Below are 25,890 nucleotides of genomic sequence, written 5' to 3'. Positions count from 1 at the left end.
TGAGGAACAGGGACTCAGCTCTCACAGATCAATTGTTTGGAAGATTTTCACATGCAGAGCAGAAATCTGTTGGCTTTCCTATCCAAGTACAGAATATTTGACAGTCACAGTCATTTCCCGGGAATACTTACGATTAAAAACAATCAACAACAACACCAAACTATAACACTCACATCTCATTTCCCTGAAAAGAGAAAAATTAGCATGTGTCATAGCTGCTTTCATAGATTACATGCCAGGCAACACAATGCATGTTACAGAAATGAGTATAGACAAAAATAATCACATCTGCTTTTTATTTGTAACTGCACTCAAAGAGAGCTTGGAAAATCATGTCCCAGAATTCAACAAGAAGAGAGCCAGGCATTCAGCATTGCTCTCCTCTTGCAAACAGCAAAACGGAAAGGCCTCGCTGCTTCGGTAATCAAGGCTCAAAGCCCTGGTGCCTATTAGCAAAACGAGTTGACGCACAGCAAGGAGGTACAGAGCTTTGCATCCTTCAGCGTAGTCATTCAACTCCAGTTTGTATCACAGCACAGCGGAAGCTATTTCCACCTATGGACCGATCAAGCTTCTTTTGACCTAATTCCTTTCCCATTGGATAAATATAATTGTAACAAAACCCACTATAGCAAGTGGCAAGCCATGTTGGAAGCAAGTGTGAGGAGGTCACAAAATACATGAGCACAGACCTTAAACCTGGCAGTGTTGGGAGGAAAGCATGGCAGGATAGAAGCAGTCATTGCAAAAGCTGCCCTACTCAGTGCCCACTCCTGTCCTGCCACTGTGGACCAGAAATTCACCTGGCTTCTAAATACTGTCAATATGATGTGTTTAAATGCAAAGCATGCACACATGCGTTTGTAGGAATGTGAATTGTTGCAACCCTTCCCACTTCATAATTTTTTCAACTAGCAGAAATCTGCAGCAAAAAATTATGTAAGTGACGTTTTCATACCTATACTCAACTTTTAACAGTTTTATAATAGCAGCTCCTTCTGTGGTAAAGAGAGTACCCTGCTCCCCCCAAAACTATGAAATGGTGCATAGTGCAAAATCCGAACAGTCAAATTAAAATTAACACCTGCTGCCAAATAATTGCTTTGAGAGCACACATGTTTTAATATTCAGTTCAAGTAGAGAAGCTTACACCCTTCAGAGCATTATACTCTCCATGGATTAGAGTGATATACAGCATCTAGAGAGCTACATATGTGCCCTCCGCAAGATTTTGCTGCATATCCCAAGGCATTTAAGGCGTTACACAATAAAGTTAACCCTGAGCCTATCTGCTGGGTAATGGCCTCCACCTGCCAGACATCTAGGGAAAAAAATAACAATGTGATACTTAGATGGGATTGCTTTAAGACGGCCTCTCATTTTTGCAGAAGATATTTCACCATATACTCAGTAACATATGTAATTCAATCCTGCTGACTAGCAGAACTGAGCATCAGAATGATTTTTAAAAGAAGCTGTTGTATGCTCTTTTTCAACTCAAGTTATTACAGTCTAAATTTGCCATATTATCCTTAAATTAACCTAGATTTGAGGCTTCTCACTTACCATTAATACTAACTGATGGTAAAGAAATTGTATATGAATGAATTACTTTGTTGTTCATCAATGTAAGTGATCACTGGCTTCCAGTATCAAAGATATATTAAATAATATATTAATTAATTAATTGTTGGTCAATTGAGCCACAGTGAGACACAGTGAAAGATTGCATACCTTTTTGTTTTTCTCTTAAATAGAGGGAAATAAATACTGTGTTTGATTTAAGAAGGATGTCTGGAGCTGTAGCTATGATTAGGAATGTGCTTCTTGGGATGGTTATTTAAAAGAGCATGAGAACAGCTGCATGGGTTCATCAAACCAAAGGTCCATCTAGCTCAGTGTTCTCTCTCCAGCCATGGTGACAAGTGGATGCCTAGGGAGCAGGGCAACATAGGCAATACCTTCTGCTTCAAGCATCCAACTATTTCTAGTTCTTCAGTTCTTGGGATTTCCTGAGCAACTGTGTTTTGTTTTTTCAGTTCTTTCCATGTACATTGCATTTACATCCTCTGGCAAGGAGTCACACAGGTTCATCACATAGTGACAGGAAGTCTTGCTCTTTTGTTTATTTTGAACATGCCTATTACTTTTGCTTTTCAATGGTATTTAGTACTTTTATTGGAAGAGAGTAAATGGTCAACCACTAGCAACTCTCTCCATGTCACTTATAGTCCTGTATGTCTTTTCCACATCCCACCCACAAAGTCAGCGCTTCCACTCTAACCCAGTCATTGCTTGTTTCAGCCTTTTGATCACCTTTGTTACCCTTCCCTGAACCTTCTTCCCATTTTAACATATTATTTTTGTCATGAGGCAACCAGAACTGCACCAGAGAATTCAAGGACTGGACAAGCTGTGAATTCATATGACATAAGGATCTTTTCTGATTTGTCGTCTAATCCTTTTCTATAATTCCTAACTTTTGTTTTTGCACTGCTGCTGAACAGTGAGATGATATTTTCCTGGAACTATCTATCATGTATCACTTTACATTTATCTTCTTTGTTGTGTTTCACCTGCCATTTTATTGCCTTGACACACTGTCTTGCAAAGTCCTCTTGCCATCCTTCATAGTCTGTCCTCATCCTTATCACCTTGAATACTTTCAGATCTTCAGCAAACTTTGTCACTGGACTGCTCACCCACTTTTCAAACTCATTTATGGTTACATTAAACAGTACGAATCCCAGCACAGACCCTTGCAGAACACTTCTGGCGACTTCTCATTATTGCAAGAGCTGACCATTTACAGCTAGCATATGTTTGTCCTCTTTCAGTCAATTGTTTGTCTGCACAAGCCCTTCCCTCTCTCCTAACTGCTTGAGTGCAGGCATATAGATATACTTTCATTTCTTGTGTGTCCTGGAGAAATACTTAATATCTCATTAAAATATTAAAAAAAAAAAAAAAAAAAAAAAAAAAAAAACACCAGTACTTGGATAATCATGTTTATAGTCTTTGCATAGATAAATCCTTTCGTGGCACTGAAACATTTCCATTGCAGAAGTAGCACGTGTATGGTAGTGTGGGCACAATACAGCAATGCCAAAAGGTACGCATACCAGCCCAGTCCCAAGCAATAAAAATCAGAGGTATCTGAGAACAACACTGGAGTCCTAAGTAGCCTCTTCTTCATGCTGTAGCAACTGTCTTAAAATTGCCTTTCTCTTCAGGATTATGTTGGATAAGGGTAAGATAGAATTTCAAGGACTAGGCTGGTGTGTGCAGAAATTGCATAGTTATAGGAACCAGAAAGAGCATTTTTTGCATCTTGAGTCTGTTACTGCAACTCTGTAGGCTGGTGGATTAGTTCTAGGAAAACTGCAAACTTTTATTCCATAGTTCCAAATGAGTTAGGAAGTGTAATTTGAGCTCCCTTTATGTCATGAGGTCAAAGTCTATCCACCTGGGCTTTGAGCAGGTGATTTGACTATCAGCCTCAGTACAATAAAGGTCACTTGATTTTTAAAGTACCGAGTAATTTTCCAAGACTGTAGAGAGATGGGGTCCAGATTTTCATATATCATCTGAGATTGCAACACAGATGTGTTTAAGGGGTTAACACTGTGGCTCAATCAGAAAGAATGCTTGGCAATAAGAGGAAGCCTGGATTAATGATAGAAAAGAATTCTTAGCATTTTATAGCAGTGGGTATCCGAGATGAGACATGGCTAATGATCAACTAAAAAGGTATTTGCAGCTGTGGTGCTACCTCTCCCCATAATGCCAACATTAATCAAGCTTTTCCATGCAGCTTTGCAGTCCATTCTATTTTTCATTGTCCTGAATATAAAAACAGAGCTCATGCCCTAAAACACTGAGTCAGACACCATACTTCTGTGTCACTGAAAATGATCAGACCTTATCGATTTCTAAAAGCTGTACTTTCTGTACTGTGAAACAAACCTATAGCAAATACTTGAACAAAGCCAGTTTCATTTTAAGGGGAAAAAAAGCCCCTTGTAACCCCAAACTGTAAATATCTTTGAGATGTGAAGCAGTTATCACCATGAATTAACTGCTCATGTATTTTATTTAAGTCTTGAATTACAACAAAACATCAGCTGTAATTACAGCATCTCTAAGTCGAGTCTTGGAGTCAGCCCCCTTGCTGAAAGACCTTGGCAGTGCAAAATGCCAGTGAAATCATGTAAGTCAATGTCCTGGCTGTTCTGATGCTGCCTTAGGAGTCAGGAGAAAAGCTTCATTATAGGAAAAAATGAAACTTTTGACATACAAGTTATTTCCAAAATGGCTTCGATCTTTTTAAATAATGAACTCCATTGAATCTCAACTTCTCAACAAATGCTGATTATCTAAATTCCTTAAGTAAACTACACGTGATGCAGCTTTTGAAACATGAACATGATCTTCCCTTATGTAAACAATCCTCTGCCTTTGTTGCCTGATGCTATCGCACTGGGTGCACATCCTTCTGGATTGCAGGCCCAAGCCTATAAAATCTTGCTATCAAATATCCACCCCAATCTGCAGATGCTTTATGCCTGTGCTTAACAGCCATGACTCATCCCATTAAAGTCAACAAAGTTACAGTAGTAAAGTTAAGCATGCATTTGCAGGAGTAGGCCCAAATTCTCAGAAGTATTTAGGTAACTTAAGATGAAGAGAGATGACTAGTGGGGGAATTTCATACTGGTGTGACTAATCTTCCTAAGATCTTCTGAAATCAAGAGAGAAAGTGCTCTTGCAAAGGGGCTTCAGGACAACTAAATTAGGCTTCTCTTTTGGAACATCTTCCAGAGAGCTTCCTACTCTCCCTGTTGCTTAAGAGGTGCCAAGACTGTCCTGGACACCCAGCTCCCACAGAAATAAGCAGGAGTTAGACCTCAAGGTGTCCAGCCTGATCTAGTGGGTGGCATCCCTGCCCGTGGCAGGTGGGTTGGAACTGGATGATCTTTAAGGTCCCTTCCAAGCTAAGCCATTCTGTGATTCTGTGATTCTATGATTTTGCCAAACGCTTGTCTGCAGTAACAGCCATCTCAGCAGCTCTGGGAATCGAGCTCTGACTGCTTGTGTCTTCATAGCCCTGCTCACTGTGACAATCTGCACCTGCCATAGCTTTGCACTCCAGCAGCCCCACATACACCATGACCAGATAGTAACAACACAGGCTACAGTGCACTGTTCAAGCTGTAGGACCAAGGTGAAAATAAATGGAAACATGTCTGACCTTCAAAGTCCTGGAGTTTCCTCTAAATAGACATTGTAGATAAAATTCTTTTTTCTCACATGTACTCTTAAATCTACAAGGCTAAGTGACCCATCTTCACTTTTTATTGTTGATTTATAAATACTTGAAATTAAAGACCACAAAGCAAGCAATGACTCCTTGGTATTTTAGTAAACATGATGCATTTTGAGGATCCTCCAAGAGCCATGATTTTGCTCTGTTAAATAAAGTGGATTTTATAGAGGTTTAATCAGATCATGATGGAACATTATGCAAAACATTATGCAATGTAATGCAAAGTAATTAATGCAAGCAGAAAAGTGGCAGGGATGTGAGGCTGTTGAGCAGCATTTGTGTCACACACTGCCTGCTGATTTTCTGAATTTCTGTCTTTCTTAGATAGTGGTTTCCCGTTCAGAGCCCACAGCTCCACATGTCAGCTTTCAGCTGGACTCCCACCCCGTCTCTCCCCAGGTTGTTGTTGAGAACTCAGTAGCAGCAGATGGCTATACCCTGGTAGTGACTGGAAAAAAGGTGAGCAGTGCATAATCTAATCATTCCTCACTCTGTGCAAACCTGCATACAAAGCAGCAACTTTCATTAAGGGCAACTATTCACACTGCTGCTTTATGTTCTGCATCCTCCCAGCCCTTCCATTCCCTTGGGAATGCTGGAGGGGCAAGTTTCCTCCGAGACTTTTTTTCCCTACTAAACAAACCAACAGACTAAGATTGAGAAATGTTTAAATAATGTAAGAACTGTGATATAAACCAACAAAAGCCAGGAAATGCAAATTTAAAGCTGAAAGTCTGTCCTTAATTCAAGTACTTGCAAAGAAAAACACACAATGGCTTAAGAAAAGAATGGTGTTCAGAATTTCCTGGCTTTTGTTGGTTTGTGTCATAACTTTATAACTTTTTTAAGAGGGTTGTGTGTGCAAGTGTTATGTGGGTATGTTTAAAATTGGAGATGTTGTTCTTGGTAAGGTTTGAAGATTATTTTATCAGGCAGTTTATAAAGGGTTAATAAAAGATGAAGAGTTATCATAAATATGCTATTGTCATAACTAGGATGTGCATTATCAGGTGGATTTAGAACATCATTGCGTTAGCAGATAATATTACAGATAATCCTAAATCTTAACCATAAGCAATAATTTGACCTCTTGAGTTCTATAAGAATTTAAAGAAATTAATCAGCCATTACTAAAGATGGTTATTAATCATTTACTAGAAACTATGAGCTATTTGCAAGAGTAACCTTCAAAGAAAATGTCCCAAAAATGTTTAAGAAAGGTACTGAAGTATAAATTATATAGTGATGTAATTAAATGCTAGTATTAATACTTTGATCAAAGATAACTTCTGATATTTAGAGTGACTATTATCATACCTATTTGGATATTTTGAAAATTATCATAAATTTTAATTCATGTTTTTATACAGGTTAGGTTTTTTGATGGTATGCGTTAAACACCAAGTACTTGGTCAGTCGTGTGCCCAGTGTGTCACAGAAATTAATGTAGCCTCACCAAAGTTGAAATAGCCATCATGCCTATTTTTATAAACATATGAACTAAGACATACTGAGACACACTGTTTTTTCCAAGAATTGCTACAGAACTGGGAGGAGCATGCTGCTGTTTTCTTTTTCCATCAGCAAAAAAATGCTATCTTGCTGTAAACACCAGATGCTGGTAGTAACTGTATATAACATTAAGATGCCTTTAGGGTTTCTCCCAAGTGAATTTAAAATCATGTCACTTAAATTACTTATAAGATCCTATAATTACCGAGCTAAAGAGAAGCCGCACCACAACTTGCACAGCTGAAATCTGAGTAGTGCCACAGCGCGCTGCATAAATTGAGACTTTCCTCAGCGGCGAGTGTGCGCATTCAAAGGCTCTGTACACCATCTCTTTCCACTGACAGATAACCAAGGTGCCACTGAACGGGCCGGGCTGCCACCATTTCCAGTCCTGCAGCCAGTGCCTGCTGGCACCTGCCTTCATGCGGTGCGGCTGGTGCGGCGAGCGGTGCCTGAGGTCTCCAGAGTGCGCTGGAGGGACCTGGACCCAGGAGACCTGCTTGCCAAGAGTCTACGAGGTAAAATACATGCTTCTGGTATTCACCTCCACGTCATTTCAAATACACGGCATCTGGGGGACCATACCAGTGTCTGGGGTGGTGTGTGGGGTGAAGGGCAGCCTGCCCACCACCCCTTGGAAACCCTGAGCTGGCAGAGCCCTTCAGGCCCAGCAGCACCCGCCATGCGGCCTGCGGTGTGGCCATCATTGTTTAGGCACTGCATCAGGAGCCTAAAGGGTTGGATGAGTCTTTGGGGTAAATATATAGGAAGAGGTGCCCTCAGATGCCCTGTTGGTGAGCATGAGAAGCAAACAGAGGAGTTCCCATGCTCATTCCACTTCTTATTTTTATGCACTTATGGCAAATGAAGTGCCTGCTCTCTCTCACAACGGATGTGGCAGCTGGAGGGGAGCAAGCCAGCAGCTTCGCCCTGGCAGAAGGGACAGCCAGAGGCTGCTCTCCGTGGGCTCCTGTGAGGAGCATACAGGGACAACGCCGTGCAGATGAGCACAGAGCCCTGCTGGCTCGCCCCTGTTTTCATTTAGCTACGGTTGATGTGAGATTTTGACGGGCAGACTGTACGTTTAACCGAATCGCTTCAAGTGAGGTGCAACACGGCTGTGAAGGCCAAGGCTCAGGGAGCAGCAGATGGACTGGTACACTGAGGGAGGAACAAGCGGAGAGCCTTCTGGTAGCACTTGCACCTACTTACTTTTAACACATTTAAACTATACTGTGTGGCAAAAAAATACATTTTCCTCTGGGTATACAGCTTGCAAACAGAAATGAAACTTTGACATGCTAAACTCTCAGGGAGAAGGGGAAGCAATAGTTCTTCCTTAGCAAATAGTGTTTTCTTTCAACTGGGCAGATGATTTCATGGACAACAGCTTTTTTTAAGAGTAGCCAAGCAAAACTGCTATAAAAGTTTGAATTCAATAGTAATATAGAAACTTGTTTTCAGGGGTGGTATTCTTCATCTTTCAGATACAAAATTTAGGGCTAAATCAGACAAAATTCACTGAACAGACAATGAAGCATTCTAGGAATCATACCCAAAATGGATGGAGAGATGTGTGTGTGTGAGCATGAGTGTAAGTGTGTTTGCCTTGCCTTCAGTTACCATTTACCTTTGGGCAAAGGAGGTATAAAAAATCCGCTATTCCAAATGTGAATCATTTACTTTCACTTTATACAAGAACTCAGCCATTTCAGAAAAGCTGCAGTAGATGATCAAATTGTCCTTTCTGCCCCCAATTTTTAAGAGACTGTGAATCACTGATACAAAGGCATGCACTGGGGATTAGTCCTGGCCCATTTTTATATACCTCTGCAGAACCGAACTGCTCACACCTGCCCTGCATAGCTTGTTTTGTCTTTCCTAGAGCTCAAGCATAAGCAGCAACCCTTAACATTTTCTCTCAGCAAAAATTTCCAACAGCTGCTGTGGCTTGCCATGCATCCAAAAACATTTCTAAGGTTCAGAACTGCCTTGTTTCTGGCTTTCAGAGGTGCTGAGCTCACACAGCCCTCTCTGGTTTCAACCCAGAGTCTGTGCGCTCGGCAGCTTCAAGAAGCAAGCACCTGGAGCCCATGCAGAGACGCGCTGACCAAGAGGTGTGTCCCCAGAGCCACCTCTCGAGTCCCTCTGGAGTTGCTGGGAGAACTCATCTGATGGATCGGGCCATAGATGTGGGCAGCGAGAGCAGGCATGGGGCTGGCCACGTGCTTACGCTTCCCCACACACAGCTCAAGCCCTGCCCGCTCAGCACAAGCCCAGTCTGCCCCTGTAATGAACATGGATCTGTGGCACTGATGGGTCTTGAAGGGAATCTTGATTTACTGTATGCCCACATCAGTGGAAGTTGCTTCTAGAAGGCTTGTAAAGAAAAAAAAATGCAGCTGAGTACTCAAATCCCTTTGGATTGCTAGCTGTTAAGACAGATTTCATGCTCTGCTGGACCATGACATTTAACATTATTACTGAAAAAAAATATAAAACAGATTATTCATCATCTTCTGATCTGTCTTTAAACCCATATGCATAAAATATGAGAAACAAGCTTGTTTTGTTCCTAACAAACAGAGGATGACCTGCTTTGCGTAGTATTTGAAATTCTGTCCTACTCCCCTTAATATTTTGCTGATTTCAGAGGCACAGATTGCTTAGGATAGGTCATATGAGCATTTTAACCTGAGGGTAACACAGAGGGTCTGATCCAAAGGACACTAGATAAGTTCAGCAAAGTTTTCCCAGGTTATTACACAGACCAGTGCACAGTGGAAAAATAAATAAAAAAAAAAAAAAGAATAAAAAAGATGAGATATTCCTCTCAGGAGGAATGACACAGGGGAAGCACAATGTTCTCCCATTGGTCCTGCTGACCCTTCAGGCCTCTGCCCTGCTTTAAGTACTTTTCCTTGGAGCCATTGGGTGGTGGGGAGTAGCTCTGCATCCCTGCCCGGCTCAGCCCCAAACACAGCTGGGCAGTGTACCTCATGGACCTGCCTCCACCTTTGGCCCCTGCTAGCACTGGAACACGTTTTTGTCAGCCCAAACTGAAGGAACGCTGGGGGACTCTGAGGAGTCGCATTGGAGGTAACTCCGTAATGAAACAAATTGCTGGCATCTGCATGCGGAGTTCAGGTCACGCTGAGAGGTGAACTGCATAAAAGGAAAAATAAACTGGTCTCCCTTCGGATTCTTTGTTGTGGTTAAAAACCTGGGATGGTTTGTTGTTGTTTTTAAAGTGAGTCATTTTAGTCAGCTTTTATCTCAGAAGTATCAAGAACATCAAGCCCTCTGCTGCCTGTTTAGATTGGAGGTTCTGCTGGAAATTTCAAATGTGGCCTGTGCATGTTCTTGCCTCTTAATTAAAATGAATGGGCTGTTGAAACTTTAATAAATAGATATTTTCTTCCAACAATTTATAAGGTATGTGAGTGGATATTAGCATAATGGCTGTTAACATAAACAAAAGAAAAACACAATCTTTAACATTTTTAGAAAAAGCCTTCTCCCCCATAACCCAAAGCCCAGGGAGCAGCAGGGACATGCAGAACTTCAGGCCTCACAGAAGGACTTACTCCAGGTTGTCAGTGGGGTTTCCTGGCCAGAGAGAATTTTCAATAGTTTTCATTGCATTTATAACTGATTTGGGCTTTGCTTATTTTCTGTTACTACCTGCACAATGCAAGTGCAAAGACGATGCCTACAAATGCCTTGGTTCAAAGTCCAGGAGGTTCACTGCTCATTCCTGTCATCTCTCCCAAGGAAAAGTCTTGGAAACCACTCTTGACTTGCAGTGGTTTCAACATACAAAACAAATTAAATAAATAAAGGAGTGCATAAAAACACTCTAGGGGAATTTTTTGAGAGCTCAAATACAAAAGTACAAGTTTGGGGGTGGGTTGTTTTTTCTGTTTGTTTTTGGTTTTTGCTCTACTTTGAAGTCATACCTCCTAAATTTGCTAGTAGAACACAGTAAATACTTTCATTTTCCCTCAGTTAAGGCACATGGGCTGCTATCACAAGTCTTGGCAGGTAAGATCACTCAAAAGCAGATAAGTGCCTTAGTTTTTGATTCTGTATGGCTTTGTGAAGCCTGGTTTTAACCCCCTTATTTTGCTAACTTAATGGATTACATTTCGGTCTCCTCAAATGCCAGAAGTCTATGCATTATTGCACAAAACACAAGACATCCTGTACCCCCACAGAGCAATTTTAGTTTTGTAATTCCAAAAATAGATATTGTGCTGAGATATTAAGTGGAGTGGAAAAATATTATCTGAAGCCAATCCAGATTCTGAAGAGGAAAAAAAAAAGGAAACTTAAATTTGGGAATGGCACAGGCTCCACAGGATGCTCCCCACACTAAGCTGCAGCATTCGTTGACAGAGGTCTGTGTGAACATCACTCCTTTTTTATAGGATTTGTGCAAAAGCACTGTTCCTGCGTAGGTTCCCTCTCCTGTGCTCACTGAGAGCTGATCCAAACCTCATTAAAGTAGAAAAGATTCCTACTGACTTCAGTGCATTTTAGATCAGACTCTTTGTCTGCTTTCTAATGGGGGCAGTAAATTTCCCCATACAGAATATATGGTTTAATTCTTTTGAAGTATTCTTATGCTGCCTTTCTATCTACAATAGTTCATTTGTGAGAGTCTGGAAGTACAGCTACAAGAGAGTTGAAAAGAAATGTGCTGTCTTACTGGATTTCCAGATGAAATAATAGCCAAGTATCTCTCAAACACTTTCTTTTCAGCTTGAAAATGAAGTCAGGTCCTTTGAAAGGCACAGCTGTATTACATTTTATGGGCAAAATTACTATCACTAAAGCCTTAAGTCTAAGACGTTCAGGCACTATGACCACAAGTATAAATTCAGTCTTTCATTCTCTGTTGTTTGTCCAGTAGTACTGATACGTTTGCAAAATGATGCATTATTGTTAAAAGTCCCCATAAACCCTAAACCAATGACTTTTTTATTCCTTTACTGGCAGTACTGACCAGCACTTTTACTGAGTTTTTGCAAGACCTCTATAGTGTTCCTACATTTTTCCCACCATTGTTATATTTTACAGGACAATTTACAATATACAGAAGAAAAAAAAAAAAAAAAGAAAAAAAAAAAGCATTTCCTTTGTAGATTGTCTCTGTGTTGCTGAGAGGTAGTTTATTTTTAACTCGGAATTAGAGGTGACCAAACGTAAAAGATTTAAGGAAAGAATAGCAGAAGTCACGTTAACTTTATCACAGCCAATGCAATATCAGATTTTGGTGTCTTTGAAGCTACTTCACTATGAATCTGACTTTCATCAAGCTAACAAAAAATGGTCATTTGGGGACTCTTTTGTGTTCAGCATTCAGCTTCTAACAAAATAAGTACATTGTATGTTTAACATGCCAGAAATAAGATGTGAAAGACAAGAACGGCAGGATTTAAAAGACTATTACAATGCACAGCTTGTTCAGTGCCCCTAAACACTATCCTTCAAAGCTTTCTAGTATAGGTTTTGTTATTTATTGCTACTGTCAGAGAAAGCTCATAATGTGACAAATGAAAGGTGAAGAACAATTAAGATGAATGGTAGGACATAGTCTGCCAGAAGAAATGCTTTTCTAAAATTATTCCTTTGCACATTCTTTAACTCCATTTGAAGTTTGAGAAAACCTGATGTAAGTAACGAAATATTTTTTAACAGATTCTCCCGAGCAGCGCTCCCTTAGAAGGCGGGACAAAACTGACACTGTGTGGATGGGACTTTGGATTCAGCAAAAATAATAGATTTGAATTAAAAAATACAGTAGTCCATATTGGAGGACAAATTTGTTCTCTGGAAGCAAAGTCTAGCAACAAAAACAAGTAAGAAACCTAAAATATGAAGTTTCCTTTATAGAAATGTTCTTTATGTGGTATGGATTATGTAATGATACAAACGTTCAGTCAATGGGTATCATCCTTCAATTCTGAAATTTCACACAGAAAATTTAGGTGTTAAACAATCCCCTGGTTTGATAAGTTCCCCATGAAAACAGTGCTCCAAAGACAGATCCAGTATATCTAGCGACTGCCGATAGCTCTTGCAGCAGCTTATTCTGATTTGCCTGCAAAATGCTGTTCAACACTTGTGGGAGCTGGAAAAATGAAACTATTCAAAGGTATGAAAAGGTGGCAGGTTCCTTCAGCCAGGATCCTGTAGGGCTCAGGTATGTCACCTCCATCTTCCTGATCTGTGAGGATCTGTGAGATGGAGAATGTGAGAAGATGCAAGTATTTGGTCATCAAGAGGCTCATGACCCTCTGTAGTACCTCTCCTCCTCCTCGGGAATATGTATTCAAGACAGTGGAATAATTGCTTAAATTCAAGACGGAGGTTATTCTGGTTGTTATCTCAGAGAAATAGTAAGTTCAATGAATATCCTCTCTCAATTCAGAGCATTCAGCTGTGTCCTAACAAAGCTATGTGCAAAGCACGGCATGGCTTCCCTAGCCACATTTATAGCAGCAGAGAGGTCATCCTCCAGCAGTCTTGAGCTCTTTCCTAACTGCTGTTCTGAACAGTCTCAATGCAAACTAGATGTTATAAGGAGAATAGCTCATATATGAGACACTGTAAATGTAATGTAGTTCATTGGCACATACCGCTACAAAAGTTCAAATTTTGGTAATATTTAAATTTAGACAGCAAATCAGTATAGGAAACAATCCTGTTGTCTGCCAAAATCTAACACTAAAGGAAAATTCCAAAAATCAAACCAGCCATTGAATGGGAGGTATTTGTTTTCTCCAGCATGCTTTTTTCAGAAATCTATTTCATATACTAAAATCATTTTCTCTGGCTATGTTTAAACACCATAATGTTTATTTAGTATTAAAGAAGAAGATAACAGTTCTTTTAGCTGTGTTTTTTTGTTGTTGTTGTTGTTGCTTTTGGTTTGTTTTTGGTTGGTTGGTTGGTTGTTTTTTCCTGACACACATGGATTGATGAATTTTTCAGTATGGATCCTGGATTATTATGAGTTTGATTTGGTTCAATTTTAATACAAAATGATCAAGCCAGGAAAGAAAAAAAAAAGTAATCCTGTTTTTTTCTTTGCTTTCCAAAGGCTGGAATGCACAGTTCCTGCTGCAAAAAATGCAAGTTTTAATATATCCAGTAGTGTTTCTGTTGGACACGGAAAAACGTTATTCAATACATTTTCTTACGTGGTAAGTGCTATAATTAAAAACTTTACTGTCTAATTAGCTTCAATATGAACTGGAAGAAGAATCCTCATGAGTCTTATCCAGTCTGGTAATTCTATATTCTATATTACCGTTTGCTTTATTATTACTTCTTGGAAGTGCTAAGAAATGTATGAAGATCCTTCCTCTTCATATTTTGAAAATACGGAAACATAATTTAGCAGTCCTTTCTTCTTGTTTTTACTCCCCTCAGAATCCTATAATAACAAGTATCTCTCCCACCTATGGCCCCAAATCTGGAGGAACATTGCTAACGGTAGCTGGCAAATACCTAAACAGTGGAAAATCCAGAAAGATTTTTGTTGGTGAGAAACCATGCATCTTGAAAAGGTAATGTGTTTACAAAGAAGTGATGGCTTTAATATTGAAATGTGTTGATTAAAATGTCTTGGTGTACAAAACACTGCTCTCCTCTCCTAACACTACATATCAGAGTATAGAGACTGCAGTAAGTATTCAGTTCGGGACTAGGTCCTGAGTTTAGGATGTCTAGAATCTTCCTAGAAAGGACTACAGTTCCCTGGAAGATTTGTTTATTCTGTAATGCCTAATCACCCTCATTAAAACATTGCATTGAAAAATAGCAAATCAGCTTCTGACAGACTAGAAATTACCCATTTTTTATCATTTTTGTCATTCTCATTCCCACATGCTCAATCCCCTCTTCTACAGTCAGAGCTACTGTTAGTGCAGCAGCATCCAGTGAACATCTCATGAGCACTGGGTGCAGGTTGCCATTTCTTCCTGGCCAACATGAGACCTGTGTAGAACTGTATCCTATGTGTCAGAGCAGGTGTTTCTGTGCTACTATCATTGAACTGCCTTCTAACTGGAGACAGCATCAGTTTGGGACTCTTCCTGCAATGTATAAAATAGTTTTGAGGACTGAGACAAAATTTCTGTACGGCTCTGAACTGGATCCAGTAGGAGCTCAGTCAAGAACCTTCAACATGCTATGTGTGGAAATGCATTGAATCTTATCAGAATGTAAAGTTAAATAATAAGCACAGATTCTCTGCTATGGGCTGTCAAGTACTCTGAATTCAATAACCATTCTACCATGATGCAAATCCTGCTTTGTCCTCTTGTTGGGTACAGTAGGGTGGCTCCCACTGGAGTGAACAGAATTGTCACCTTCACAGCCAAGGGCAGAATCAGGTGCACCACGTTCCAGAAACAGGGTGTCCTGCAATTTATCTAAATTTTGGGTCTCTCCTAAATATTATGGAATGTCATAGTGGTGAAACATCACACTTGCAGAGGATGCAGAGAAGCAGTAGCCTATTAGTTAACGTCAGACTTAAAGTCAGGAGAGATGAATTTTATTCCTTGCTGCTAAATGATTTATTGTATGTTCTTGATCAAATCAGCCAAGTTTCCTGACTAAATCAACAAAGGGATTTAGGTATTCAAGACTGATATTTAATCACTACCAAGATGTTCAGCTGCTACTTAATACTTTAGGATGGGATTTATTGATATCATCTCAGCTGGTCAGCTAATGGACAAATATATGAACCTTTGGGGAATGATTCATCTGATCCATTTGAGACACCTAACTGTGGGGATGAGATGACCGCCAGCTCAGAGTCAGACATCTGCTTCAGTCAGGGGGACCTCTAGGTATCAAACCTTCCCTGGGGCTTACCCGGTAAGCAACCCCAGCACTCCCCTTCTCACTAGCAAAATTGTCTGGAGACATCTATGCAGATTTTGAGCGCTTTTTCAGGATAGGTGTTCCTCTACCTAAACTGACTGTATGTTTGCTTTTGGGAGCATTGCCCAGTTCTGAGCATAGCTAGATCAAGTTGGCTTTTTTTTTCTTTAAAAGATGGTGAAACTTCTAGATACTTGCAGATGAACCACTAACCCCAACAGCAGACAGTGAACACTGCCTTCCTGGAAAGCTTTAGAAGTGGCAGCAAATGCCCCTCTTGTCTAATTTGGAAACAGTCGCTCACATCCTTTGAGAACGTCCTCACGTGAAGGGCTCCTGGATGTGGGTTGGTCCAAATCACTGAACCCAACCACTGGAATTATATTTACTTCTCCAGTCAGTTGTTACCCTTGCCTCTGATGTGCCCTGCTCCCTGTGGCCATGGTTCATGTGCTCCAAGCTCCAGGATTCTTCATCCCTCTGCTGCTCACTCACCCACTGAGCTCAGGATGGGAGAAGGACTTCCAGAAGAAGTGAAAGAAAGAGTGAAAGGCAAATATCCCTGAGACTCTGCTTCTGGGCTGGATCTGGTCAGCTCTTCATAAATTTTCACCCTCTCCTCTCTTCTCCTTACCCTCTCCTGCCTTTCCCTCAGCCGTGTCTGGAGCCAGCGTGCACCCAGTGCAGCATGCGTCTGAAAAGATAGTGTATATACCCTGCCAGCCCTTTTTCCTGAGTTTTTTTTTTTTAACACAGTGTAAATCCCGTGAATTGGAAAGAGAAAGACATAACCTCTTGGTTACAGCAGAACAAGTCTTTCTCCTTGAACCTGGAGCATGCTCTCATTTTCCAGGCTGGAAGCCACCCTTGCACAGTGCAGGGCTTGACATGGCTGTCACAGGCACTGGGGAAATGCCTTCCACCAGGCAAGGTGCGAGTCAGTCAAACTGAGGTGAATATGGAACCTAAGAAGTGTTGCTCTTGTTTCTACACCACACCTTGCTTATTTTCTGCAATGTGATCATCCAACGTGGTAAACAATGGCATTTTTTCACATGTGGATTCTTAGGTGGGTTTGCAGCTTACTAAATGATAATGTTTTAAACAGCGTCTGTGTTTTACAGTGCTGACAAGCAAGCACTTTTCTGTCCTTCCAGCATATCAGTGAGCACGGTAGAGTGCTACACTCCAGCACAACGAATCCCCCAGGAATATCGCGTGAGGGTGGGGATCGACGAAGCTAGCCGAGAAGCGAAAGGTCATTTCACCTACAGAGAAGACCCCGTTGTTTTAAACATTCATCCAGCCAAATCTTTTCTTAGGTGAGTAAAAGTTTCTCATAGAAATAAGAGAAGTAATGAATGAAAGAAGAATGGCTGTGCTGTGTAGCAATCTATCAAAAGAAATTGCATTTTTATCTCTATCTGCCATGCCAATTGCTTCTATTATGGTGCAGTTGCAGAGGGCAGATCATTTCCTTTCAGAGGTGAAGGAGAAGGGGGAAGGGCACCTCTGTTCTTTATGTGATTTAACTCCTAGCTGCTGCCGACTGTACCTGTGATGTCCTGCTGAGATACCTACTATACAGCTAAGTGGGTCTCCTACACTGTGTCTGGACATTACACTGATTAGTGAGGAAAATCATTTAATGTGACAAGTCAGCGGTGCTCAGGAGAGCAAATGGATTTTAAAATAGTCTAAATCCAGCAATACATAAATATTATGAATATATATGTATGGTAGTATGTGTGTGTTTTTAAGTGACATATTTATGGTCTCAGTAGCTCTAATCCAAGCCATCTGCCTTTGCCAAAAAAATGTCAGCAGTAAAAAAGACACTTTTTTCAGCACCACTGAAAGCAACAAGTAAGTTAGAAAATATTAAATGCACTCTCTTTTAAATGCACACACATTTGTTTTATATCCTGGCATACCACAGTATTTAAAATTAATTTTCTTTTCTTGTATATGGTTAGTTGTTATAACAAGCGTAAATTTTGTTTCACAGAAAAATAATATCACTGCTCAGAGCTATGCATTTGCATCACCCTGTGTATCCTTAATTCTGGTTTTATGTTGTCATTTACTCTAAAATATAATTTGTAATTAAGTTTATCATAGCAGATGTATCATTATCCTACTTATCTTTTTTTTTTTTTTTTCTTCTTCTTTTAATTTTCCCTAGTGGTGGAAGTACAATCACAGCTCAGGGAATCAACTTGAACTCAGTGTGCTTTCCTCAGATGGTGATTACTGTACCTAAACTGGGAATGAACTTCTCTGTGGTGAGTCAGTCTTGGAGAAGACAATCTGTTATCTTGTCATCTTCATGTTGTGAATGGCACAGAATTTTCAGTCAAAACACTTCAATTTTTGCCTTGAAACTACAGGGCTTCCACCAACTTTTTGATGTTTTCTTTAAAGAGCATTTCAGTGGAAACATAGTTTTGTGTAGGCAAAACTCAACAATAAATTGGAAATTGAAGGGGGAGGAGAACAACAGTTTCTAATAAAATTGTTGCAAAGAAATTAGGCTTTCACAGTACCCAATAACAAGATTTTTATATCACAATTTAAATTCAATGACTAAACACAAAACAATGCAATACAGGTATGCCAGATTCACTTGCTATTCAGACATAGCAAGTTCAAGTGTTACTGTGATAGGCAGGAAATGTATTGAAATGGTGACTGTGAAAATAAAAGGAAAATGGAACAAACATCAAATAAATAGGAAAATTAAATACGTAAAATGAAGAGTAAGCATTGTTTTAAAAAAATGCTGATTGCCAAATTACCTGTTGGGGTAAATGTTTCCTAACTTGCCAAAGTTCAGTAACTAAATATTAAGAAAGGTTTGGGCATCTGCAATTGGGACCCTCTTCATGAAGATAAATTCAAAACCATCTCTTGTTACCTGAGTTAATAATGTGCAGTATCTTAAATAACGTGATCAGATATGGTCATGTGACATACTTTAATTTTTATAAGGCAAAGATGACATTTATTGGCTACTTGGACTGGAACTGTTTCCTGTAACCTTTTGCCTACACATTTGTCTTTTGTCTCTGACATTTTCTCATCCTGTATGGTCTGTTTAGCCTAATTGAAGCTAAATTGACCTACACGCTTTATGACATGCTACACTACTGTTCATATTCTTAGCTTGTTTCTAATGATCATCATACAATATTTCCTGTACTGAATTCTAAGTATTAGACCTAGGTTTGCTCAAAGCATTTTAAATGGTTTGTTAGCAAATTTGCAGTCTTTTATAGTTTCAAGGTCACAATATTCTTCATGATCCTGATTTGTATAATATTATGAGTGTCGGGACCTGAATTTGAGCTGGATGTAATCATGGCTTGTAATTTAATGGGTACAGATTTTAATCTGAAAATTAGTGCCCCTGCAAAGAAATGCAGTGTTCAGTGTTATCAGAAAGATGCTTTACCTATGAGTTGGGAAATACCTATGAGTTGGGAAATAAAACATTTTGGTGAAATCAAACAAACTCAGAATTTCATAGATTTTCAGCATTGTGAGTACAATTATTTCTAAGTGCCAAAGACTTACAAAGTAAAAGATCATTGCTGAAATCAGCTCTTTAGATTTTGCTTTGCATGGATATGAGCTTTCTTTTTAATTTACCTGTTTCCTCTATTCTCTGTTCTGGGAGAATATGCAAAATTGCTTCTTTTCAGGGCCTGATTCTGCACATCTTGCTTGTCAGATTCCCAGTCAATGAGAGTAGATAATATTTGGAACTCAACGGAGTTCCTAGTCTGACTTAGATTTTTTTTATATATCTATTGATAAAATTCTCACTCTAACAACAACGTATTCTTCAAAATCCATGAAGACTGTGTTTGGAGACTTTGTCAGAATTAGTACAGATTTGAAAGGATCTAATGTAAAGAAGTATATCCATTGTCTAAAAGTGACTGGGAAGTCCAGACAATGAATGCTGTACAGTTTCCTCTTTTCTTCAGATATTGAGAGCACACTTTCCTATGAGTAGTGGTTTCTTCCCATCCTGCCATTTAACCTGCTGTTGAAAAAAGCCAGGGATGTAGATAGTCAGAATTATGTCCCTTATTCTTTTGCTTTCATACCTTGCAGTGTCCATGATATTTGCCAACATACAAGAAGAGGCAGGTCTCAGCCTCCTTTTCCATGAGGATATCTGTCCCCTACCACTGTCTATCTCTTTACATAGCTCTAAAAATCTGCCCCAGAATAAAAGAAGCTGTGCATGTGGTCATTCCCCCTGCATTAAGGGTTGGACTATAACCTCAAACAGATTGTAATCAAGACTGTATTATGCTTTGACATTGCCCAAGTATTTTGCGCTATTGAAATTAAATGCCTCAAGCACTCAGTGGCTTCCCTCTGTGGCAGGCCAGCTCTGCTTGTCATTTGTTCTGCCACCAGTCTTTACCTCAAGCCTATTTCTCAAGGAAGAATATTTGTTCTCAGGGAGAAGGGGAAGATTTAAAAGTGACAAAACAAGGTTGCACTATGCAAGTGAGGAAATTGCTGGTGAAGGATGCCTAATGTTGCAACCTGTCTCATTCTGTGTGGGAGATTCTGAACCCTATGCAAAAAACAAACTTTCATCCAGTCATTCCAAAAACAAATAATGATGAGGAACTCTTTCCAGCAGGGATCCAGAGCAATGCAATGAGCAGCTATCATGTTAACAAATGAGAAAACAGGTTGTGGTCCTGAATAGACCAAACCCAGACAAACAGTGCAATACAAAACAAAATGATCAAGAAGTCCTCTAGCTGAGGTTAAATTACCTTTTTGCTTCCCTATTTTGAGAGAGGAGTGTTAACTGAGTCATTTTTTTTAATTGTTCCTTTAGCCCTTTTTCTTTTCAGTTTTCTCTCACCAGCCTCCTCCAAGAAGCTGCTTTTGTCAGCATTCAGAAACTCTGGCTCTTGGGAAAACCAAACCCAGCACTGAAACACATCCCAGAGCATCAAAGGAAAGTGCAGCTGGGAGGGACCATAAAGACCTAGCCTGGCCTACTTCCCTGCAGCAGGAGCAAATGTACCCAGACCACTGCCTGACAGATATTTGTCTAGGATGTTATTAAAGCTCCTTGTGAAGGAAATTTCACAACCTTGCTTAAACAAGTTTGGGAGAGAGATGCTCTACCTGCTTACCTAGTGGTTTGGAAAGACTTCTTTCCAATAATTAACCCAAATCCCAGCTGTTAATGTTCTGTCTTCTTTTTTAACCCTCAGTGGACACAAACAACAGATTACCTGTCCCTCCTGCTAATTTTACTTGCACCATGGTCTGATTCAGCCTTTCTCTTTTCCAGTTTAAACAAACCAAGCTGCTCCAACCTTGCCTGATAATTGTTGTTTCTTAGAGCTCTGCTCATTCTTTCTGCTACCTCCCAGACATCCTCTCATTTGCCTAAAACTGGTTGCATCTGACTTAAAAGAGCTCTCTTCTTTTGCTGCCATCTCTTTGTCCCCAAACCCTTAATTCACTCCACCAGGCCTAACTGTGGTCTGGATCCCCAGTGGAGTCACAGTGTGAGTGGAGGGTCACTGCCATGAGCAGCAGGAGCTGTAAGGGGTGCTCTGCATCCCAAAGCCTCAGGGAGCAGAGCCAACTTGCATGCCTTGGGGCATTTGCTCTCCTCTGCCTCTTTCTTTCCATCCCAGTGGGAGAGATGAGCAGTAGAGCTGGCAAATGAGTTTCTATGAAACAACTCCCAGTAAGAAATGCAATTTCACTGGAATTGAAAAGTTTGGTGTGTAATACGCCAGCCTCCTGTAGAAGAAACATGTAGGTTTAGGGCTGGTGGTAGCTTAGCGATTCCACTGTTCACTGGCCACACAGGTCTGAGCAGAAGCGACTGTGGTGCAGGTTCAGGCCCACAGACCACCTATCCACTCTCTGATTATGTGAAATTCTTTACTCAGAGGGTGGTGAGGCACTGGCACAGGCTGCCCAGAGAAGCTGGGGATGCCCCATCCCTGGAGGTGTTCAAGGCCAGGCTGGATGGGGCTTTGAGCAACCTGGTCTGGTGGGTGGTGTCCCTGCCCATGGCAGGGGGTTGGAACTGGATGGTCTTTAAGGTCCCTTCCAACCCAAGCCATTCTATAATTCCTTAACTATTCTAAGTTGACCATATCAGCTCTCATGCTTGCAGTTCAGTATTTCTGAAATTTTGTGTTCTATAAGGTAAAAATGCCTTGCTTCAATTTTATCATTTTCTTTTCATATTTATTTAAATTTCATTGAAATTATTCAATACTGTGTTCACACTAATTGTGTTTATATTACATTCCACTAACACTATCAAAATAATATGTCTTGCCTTCTTCAAATTCGGTATTTCAACACGAGTGAAAAAAATGTTCTACAGTTATTGAACCATATGTTTCAGCACTTGCAATGTGTTTCTTTTTAATTTCTGTTTCATTAGTTCTTTTGACCATTTGTTCCGATTAGGAACAAAAAATATGAATCTGGGGAGTTCTGCATAAATTACTCTTCCCGAGAGCTCTAGATAATGCATAAGGATGCACTAATCCTCTCACTTAGGCTCATGTGTTCAGTTCCAGTGTGAGATGCACAAAGAAGGAAGCAGCTTATTCCTTCCACTCACTTTGTACTGTGCCTGTGTGTTGTGGTTTAGCCCGGCTGGCAGTCAAACACCACACAGCCGTTCGCTCACCCTCCCCGCTCCCTCTCCGGGATGGGGGAGAGAAACGGGAAAGTGAAGTCTGTGAGTTGAGATAAAGACAGTTTATTAAGACAGGGAAAAGAATAACAACAACAATAATGATAATAATAGTATTAATAGTAATAATGTGTACGAAATAAGTGATGCACAATGCAATTGCTCACCACCCGTTGACCGATGCCCAGCCTATCCCCGAGCAGCCGGCCCCCCCTCCACCCCGGCTAGCCACCCCTATATATTGTTCAGCATGACGTCAGATGGTATGGAATACCCCTTTGGCCAGTTTGGGTCAGCTGTCCTGGGTCTGTCCCCTCCCAGCTCCTGCTGCATCCCTAGCCTGCTCGCTAGCAGGACAGAGAGAGGCTGAAAAGTCCTTGGCTTGGTGTAAGCACTGCTCTACAACAATTAAAACATCAGCATGTTATCAGCGCTCTTCTCATTCTAATCCAAAACATAGCACCCTGCCAGCTACTAGGAGGAAAATTAACTCTGTCCTAACTGAAACCAGGACACTGTGTAAAAGCTTGGCGTGGTTTGGGATGATGTTTGATCAGGAGCCTATTTACAAAATAAGTACCTTCTAACTTCTGCTATAAGTCCTGCTAAAAGCTTGAGGCCAATATTTTCTCTTTGACAGCCTGTATTTTGCATTGGTTCCCCAGTAACAAACAAGTTGTCATTTGGGGATCGTTTGCTGTAGCATTTTGAATGTTCCATCCATTAATTAATTCAGATACATATTCCCACTGCTTAATCCCTTCTAACTATGAATCTACCAAGATGTCCAAGGTTGCAAACCTAGGGAAAAGCACCTTTTAATGAATGATCTCCAACAACAACTGACCCTGTAGCTATGCAAGATCATCTGTTTCCACAGACTTTTAATTATCTCTTCAATAAGTAGCCTCTTGAATAATCTTTAGTATTTCTTAATTACTCCCTGCTAGATGCCATTTTCTGTTGTGCTGCAGGAGAATTTTAAAATACCCTAAAGTTTTTTCTACATTTAAAGTCCCTTAACAATCTCTATTCATAATACCCATCAAACTGCCTAGAATTCACCTGAGACTGTCTAGCTTAGATTTGTTAAATAATGAGAGAAGAAATTCCCTGGGAACTGTGGATGGTGAGCATGTGATTATCGAAGTTATTCCTGATTATGTATCCAAACATGCTGAGGGTCAGATCTTCCAGTTATGTTGACTCTGTATGTTAAAGCTGCCACAGAAGCCCAGAAAAGAATTTCCCTCATGAAGGTGAACCATGGCCTTTCTGTGCTGAATCTGTGTCTCAGGTACATCTCTTGCAAAGGAAATAGTTCAGTGACAGGTGTCAGTGAAAAGCCTAAGTTGTGAACTCATTGGGCTCCCTGGGGAGCACTGCTGTCAAGCACGTTAACCATCCCAAACCCAAGGAGGAGACTGGGCTCCCAGTCAGTATCAGTCATGTTGTGTGAAGGGCTGGCTGTCAGACTCAGTAGAAAGAAAGGGTTTACTCTACCTTCTGGTCCAGCGATCTCATAGACTGGAAGTATCATCTCCCTTGCTTTCATCCAGTAAGACAACTAGAATAAAAATGGTACTGAACCATTAGTACCATTTCTTGCACCACCTGAAATGACAGAAAAAGCCCACGAGTCCTCTGAAAAATCTTGAAGATATCCTGGTTGAGTGTCACTGCTCAGTTTCTCACCCACACATAAAAGCTTTCTGAACGGGTTTTCCTCAAGCTGGACTTGACTTCCCATCTCTCTTCTGAGAGATCATCCTTTGGCAGACACAGCTGGACAGTCTCCCAGTCTGACTTTAACCTCATTCAACTTTCATTTCTCACTGGAACTCCAAAAGTTTAGATTTTTTACGAAAGGACAAATTGGCCCTTTTCTCCTGTCTGACTGCTACAGATCCTGTAATACACATCTGAGTGCCCCTCTCTTATCTGGGTCAGTTGCTGGGAGACCTTTGGAGCTCTGAGATCCTCCCTCATATTTTTCCTGTTGTTGTTTCAGATGAAAAAAAATTGAATTGGGCACCAAAGTTCAGATTCTGTAGGTCAGGTTTGAATTAATTGCCTCAAGGGTCATATTTTACAAATGAAGCAAGAATACATACGTTTAAGTGATGAGTCATATGCATTGTGCAATGGATTATTATTCCCTTTGGGGTATAGTATTTACTTATGCTTGTGAAATGTTCCATAATTTTTACATCTTTTCTTCCTTATTGTCCTTAGATGTAGATTATATTCACAGGACGAGTGCAGGTTTAGCTTTTAAAAGGAATGTACTTTAAAGTCTAATTAAATAAAAGTTAAAGGTGCTGGGTGATAGGCAGTATCTTAATTGAGTAGGCAATAGATTGAGTTAGTTTTTTCTTATAGATCCTCAATCCAATATTTCTTGAAAACTAAACCATCATATTCTTCAATTGCTAAAACCAATTTCAAGGTAAAAATGTCATGTCAAATCATGTACCAATAAGGGCATTGCAAATAAGATTTTTCTTGACCTTACCAATCAGTCACATTGCATCCCCTCCAAAGAGTATTATTAGATTTTTATCATTCTCTGAAAGCATCCTCTTCAGAGACCAGCCTGATAAAGTAAAGTATCTGGTTCTAATGGATAGCCACAAACAAAGTTATGAATACCACTGCTATTCATTTAACAGACATCACTACTCTACAGTAGATAAAAAGACTAATGAATTTACATTAATCAAATAAATATAATGATTACCTGGGACATATTTGGTTTTATAATTATATATTTTAGTAATCTCTTTTTAGAATTGACACAATATGATAGATAACTTTACAAATATTCATATATCATGGGAAAACATGACTTGATCATACATTATACTAATGATGCACCTTATTATTACCATACCGATTCAAATGAAGTTCTAGATCCATGGCATCTCATAACAAAGCACGAGATACGGTAAATGGTGTACATCAAGGAAGGACAAAAATACTCTAATACTGTAAGCAAATGGTGGAAAAATCTGTCTTGACTTGTGTCCCACAGATTACCTCGTTTTTATGGGAGGGTGCACATATATTTCAGAATTTGTGCTAGGAATCTAACCAGGCTGTTAGTTTCATGGGTGCAAGTCCCCCTAGTGTCACTGAGAGCTACACCAAGTTATTTAACTGAGCACAGAACTCATGGCTCACAGATATGTAGACCTTGCAGTAGAGCTTTAAAAGTCTAATGTTCAGTTTCAGAGCCTTAAAAATGTTTCTCTGGGCAGATTTAAGTTTTCACAATATTATGCAAAGAAACATGAATTACTATGGTGATAAGAAAAAGTGCTGATGTCTAATTTAATCATACTTTCGAAGTTAATGTGAATATATAAATGATACAGTTTGAACTGTTATGTCACTGATTTGAAACACAGCAAAATTACATTGCATTAATTTAACA

General features: G+C 40.0%; 1 protein-coding gene across 4 annotated transcripts in view; it reads left to right on the top strand.

Moving 5' to 3' along the window:
• The window catches only part of MET (MET proto-oncogene, receptor tyrosine kinase), a 91,951-nt gene that overhangs the window by 41,333 nt on the left and 24,728 nt on the right, over window positions 1-25,890 (top strand). For all 4 annotated transcript variants that reach the window (XM_040550288.1, XM_040550263.1, XM_040550273.1 and 1 more), the window contains exons 4-10: window positions 5,651-5,785; window positions 7,183-7,356; window positions 12,542-12,702; window positions 13,947-14,049; window positions 14,279-14,415; window positions 16,900-17,064; window positions 17,928-18,027. In XM_040550288.1, coding sequence (XP_040406222.1) covers window positions 5,651-5,785; window positions 7,183-7,356; window positions 12,542-12,702; window positions 13,947-14,049; window positions 14,279-14,415; window positions 16,900-17,064; window positions 17,928-18,027 — 975 coding nt within the window. The remainder of the gene's footprint in view (window positions 1-5,650; window positions 5,786-7,182; window positions 7,357-12,541; window positions 12,703-13,946; window positions 14,050-14,278; window positions 14,416-16,899; window positions 17,065-17,927; window positions 18,028-25,890) is intronic.

The sequence above is a fragment of the Cygnus olor genome, chromosome 1, assembly GCF_009769625.2.
Source record: "Cygnus olor isolate bCygOlo1 chromosome 1, bCygOlo1.pri.v2, whole genome shotgun sequence".
Lineage (NCBI taxonomy): Eukaryota > Metazoa > Chordata > Aves > Anseriformes > Anatidae > Cygnus > Cygnus olor.
This window is presented reverse-complemented; position numbering and strand designations above follow the sequence as displayed.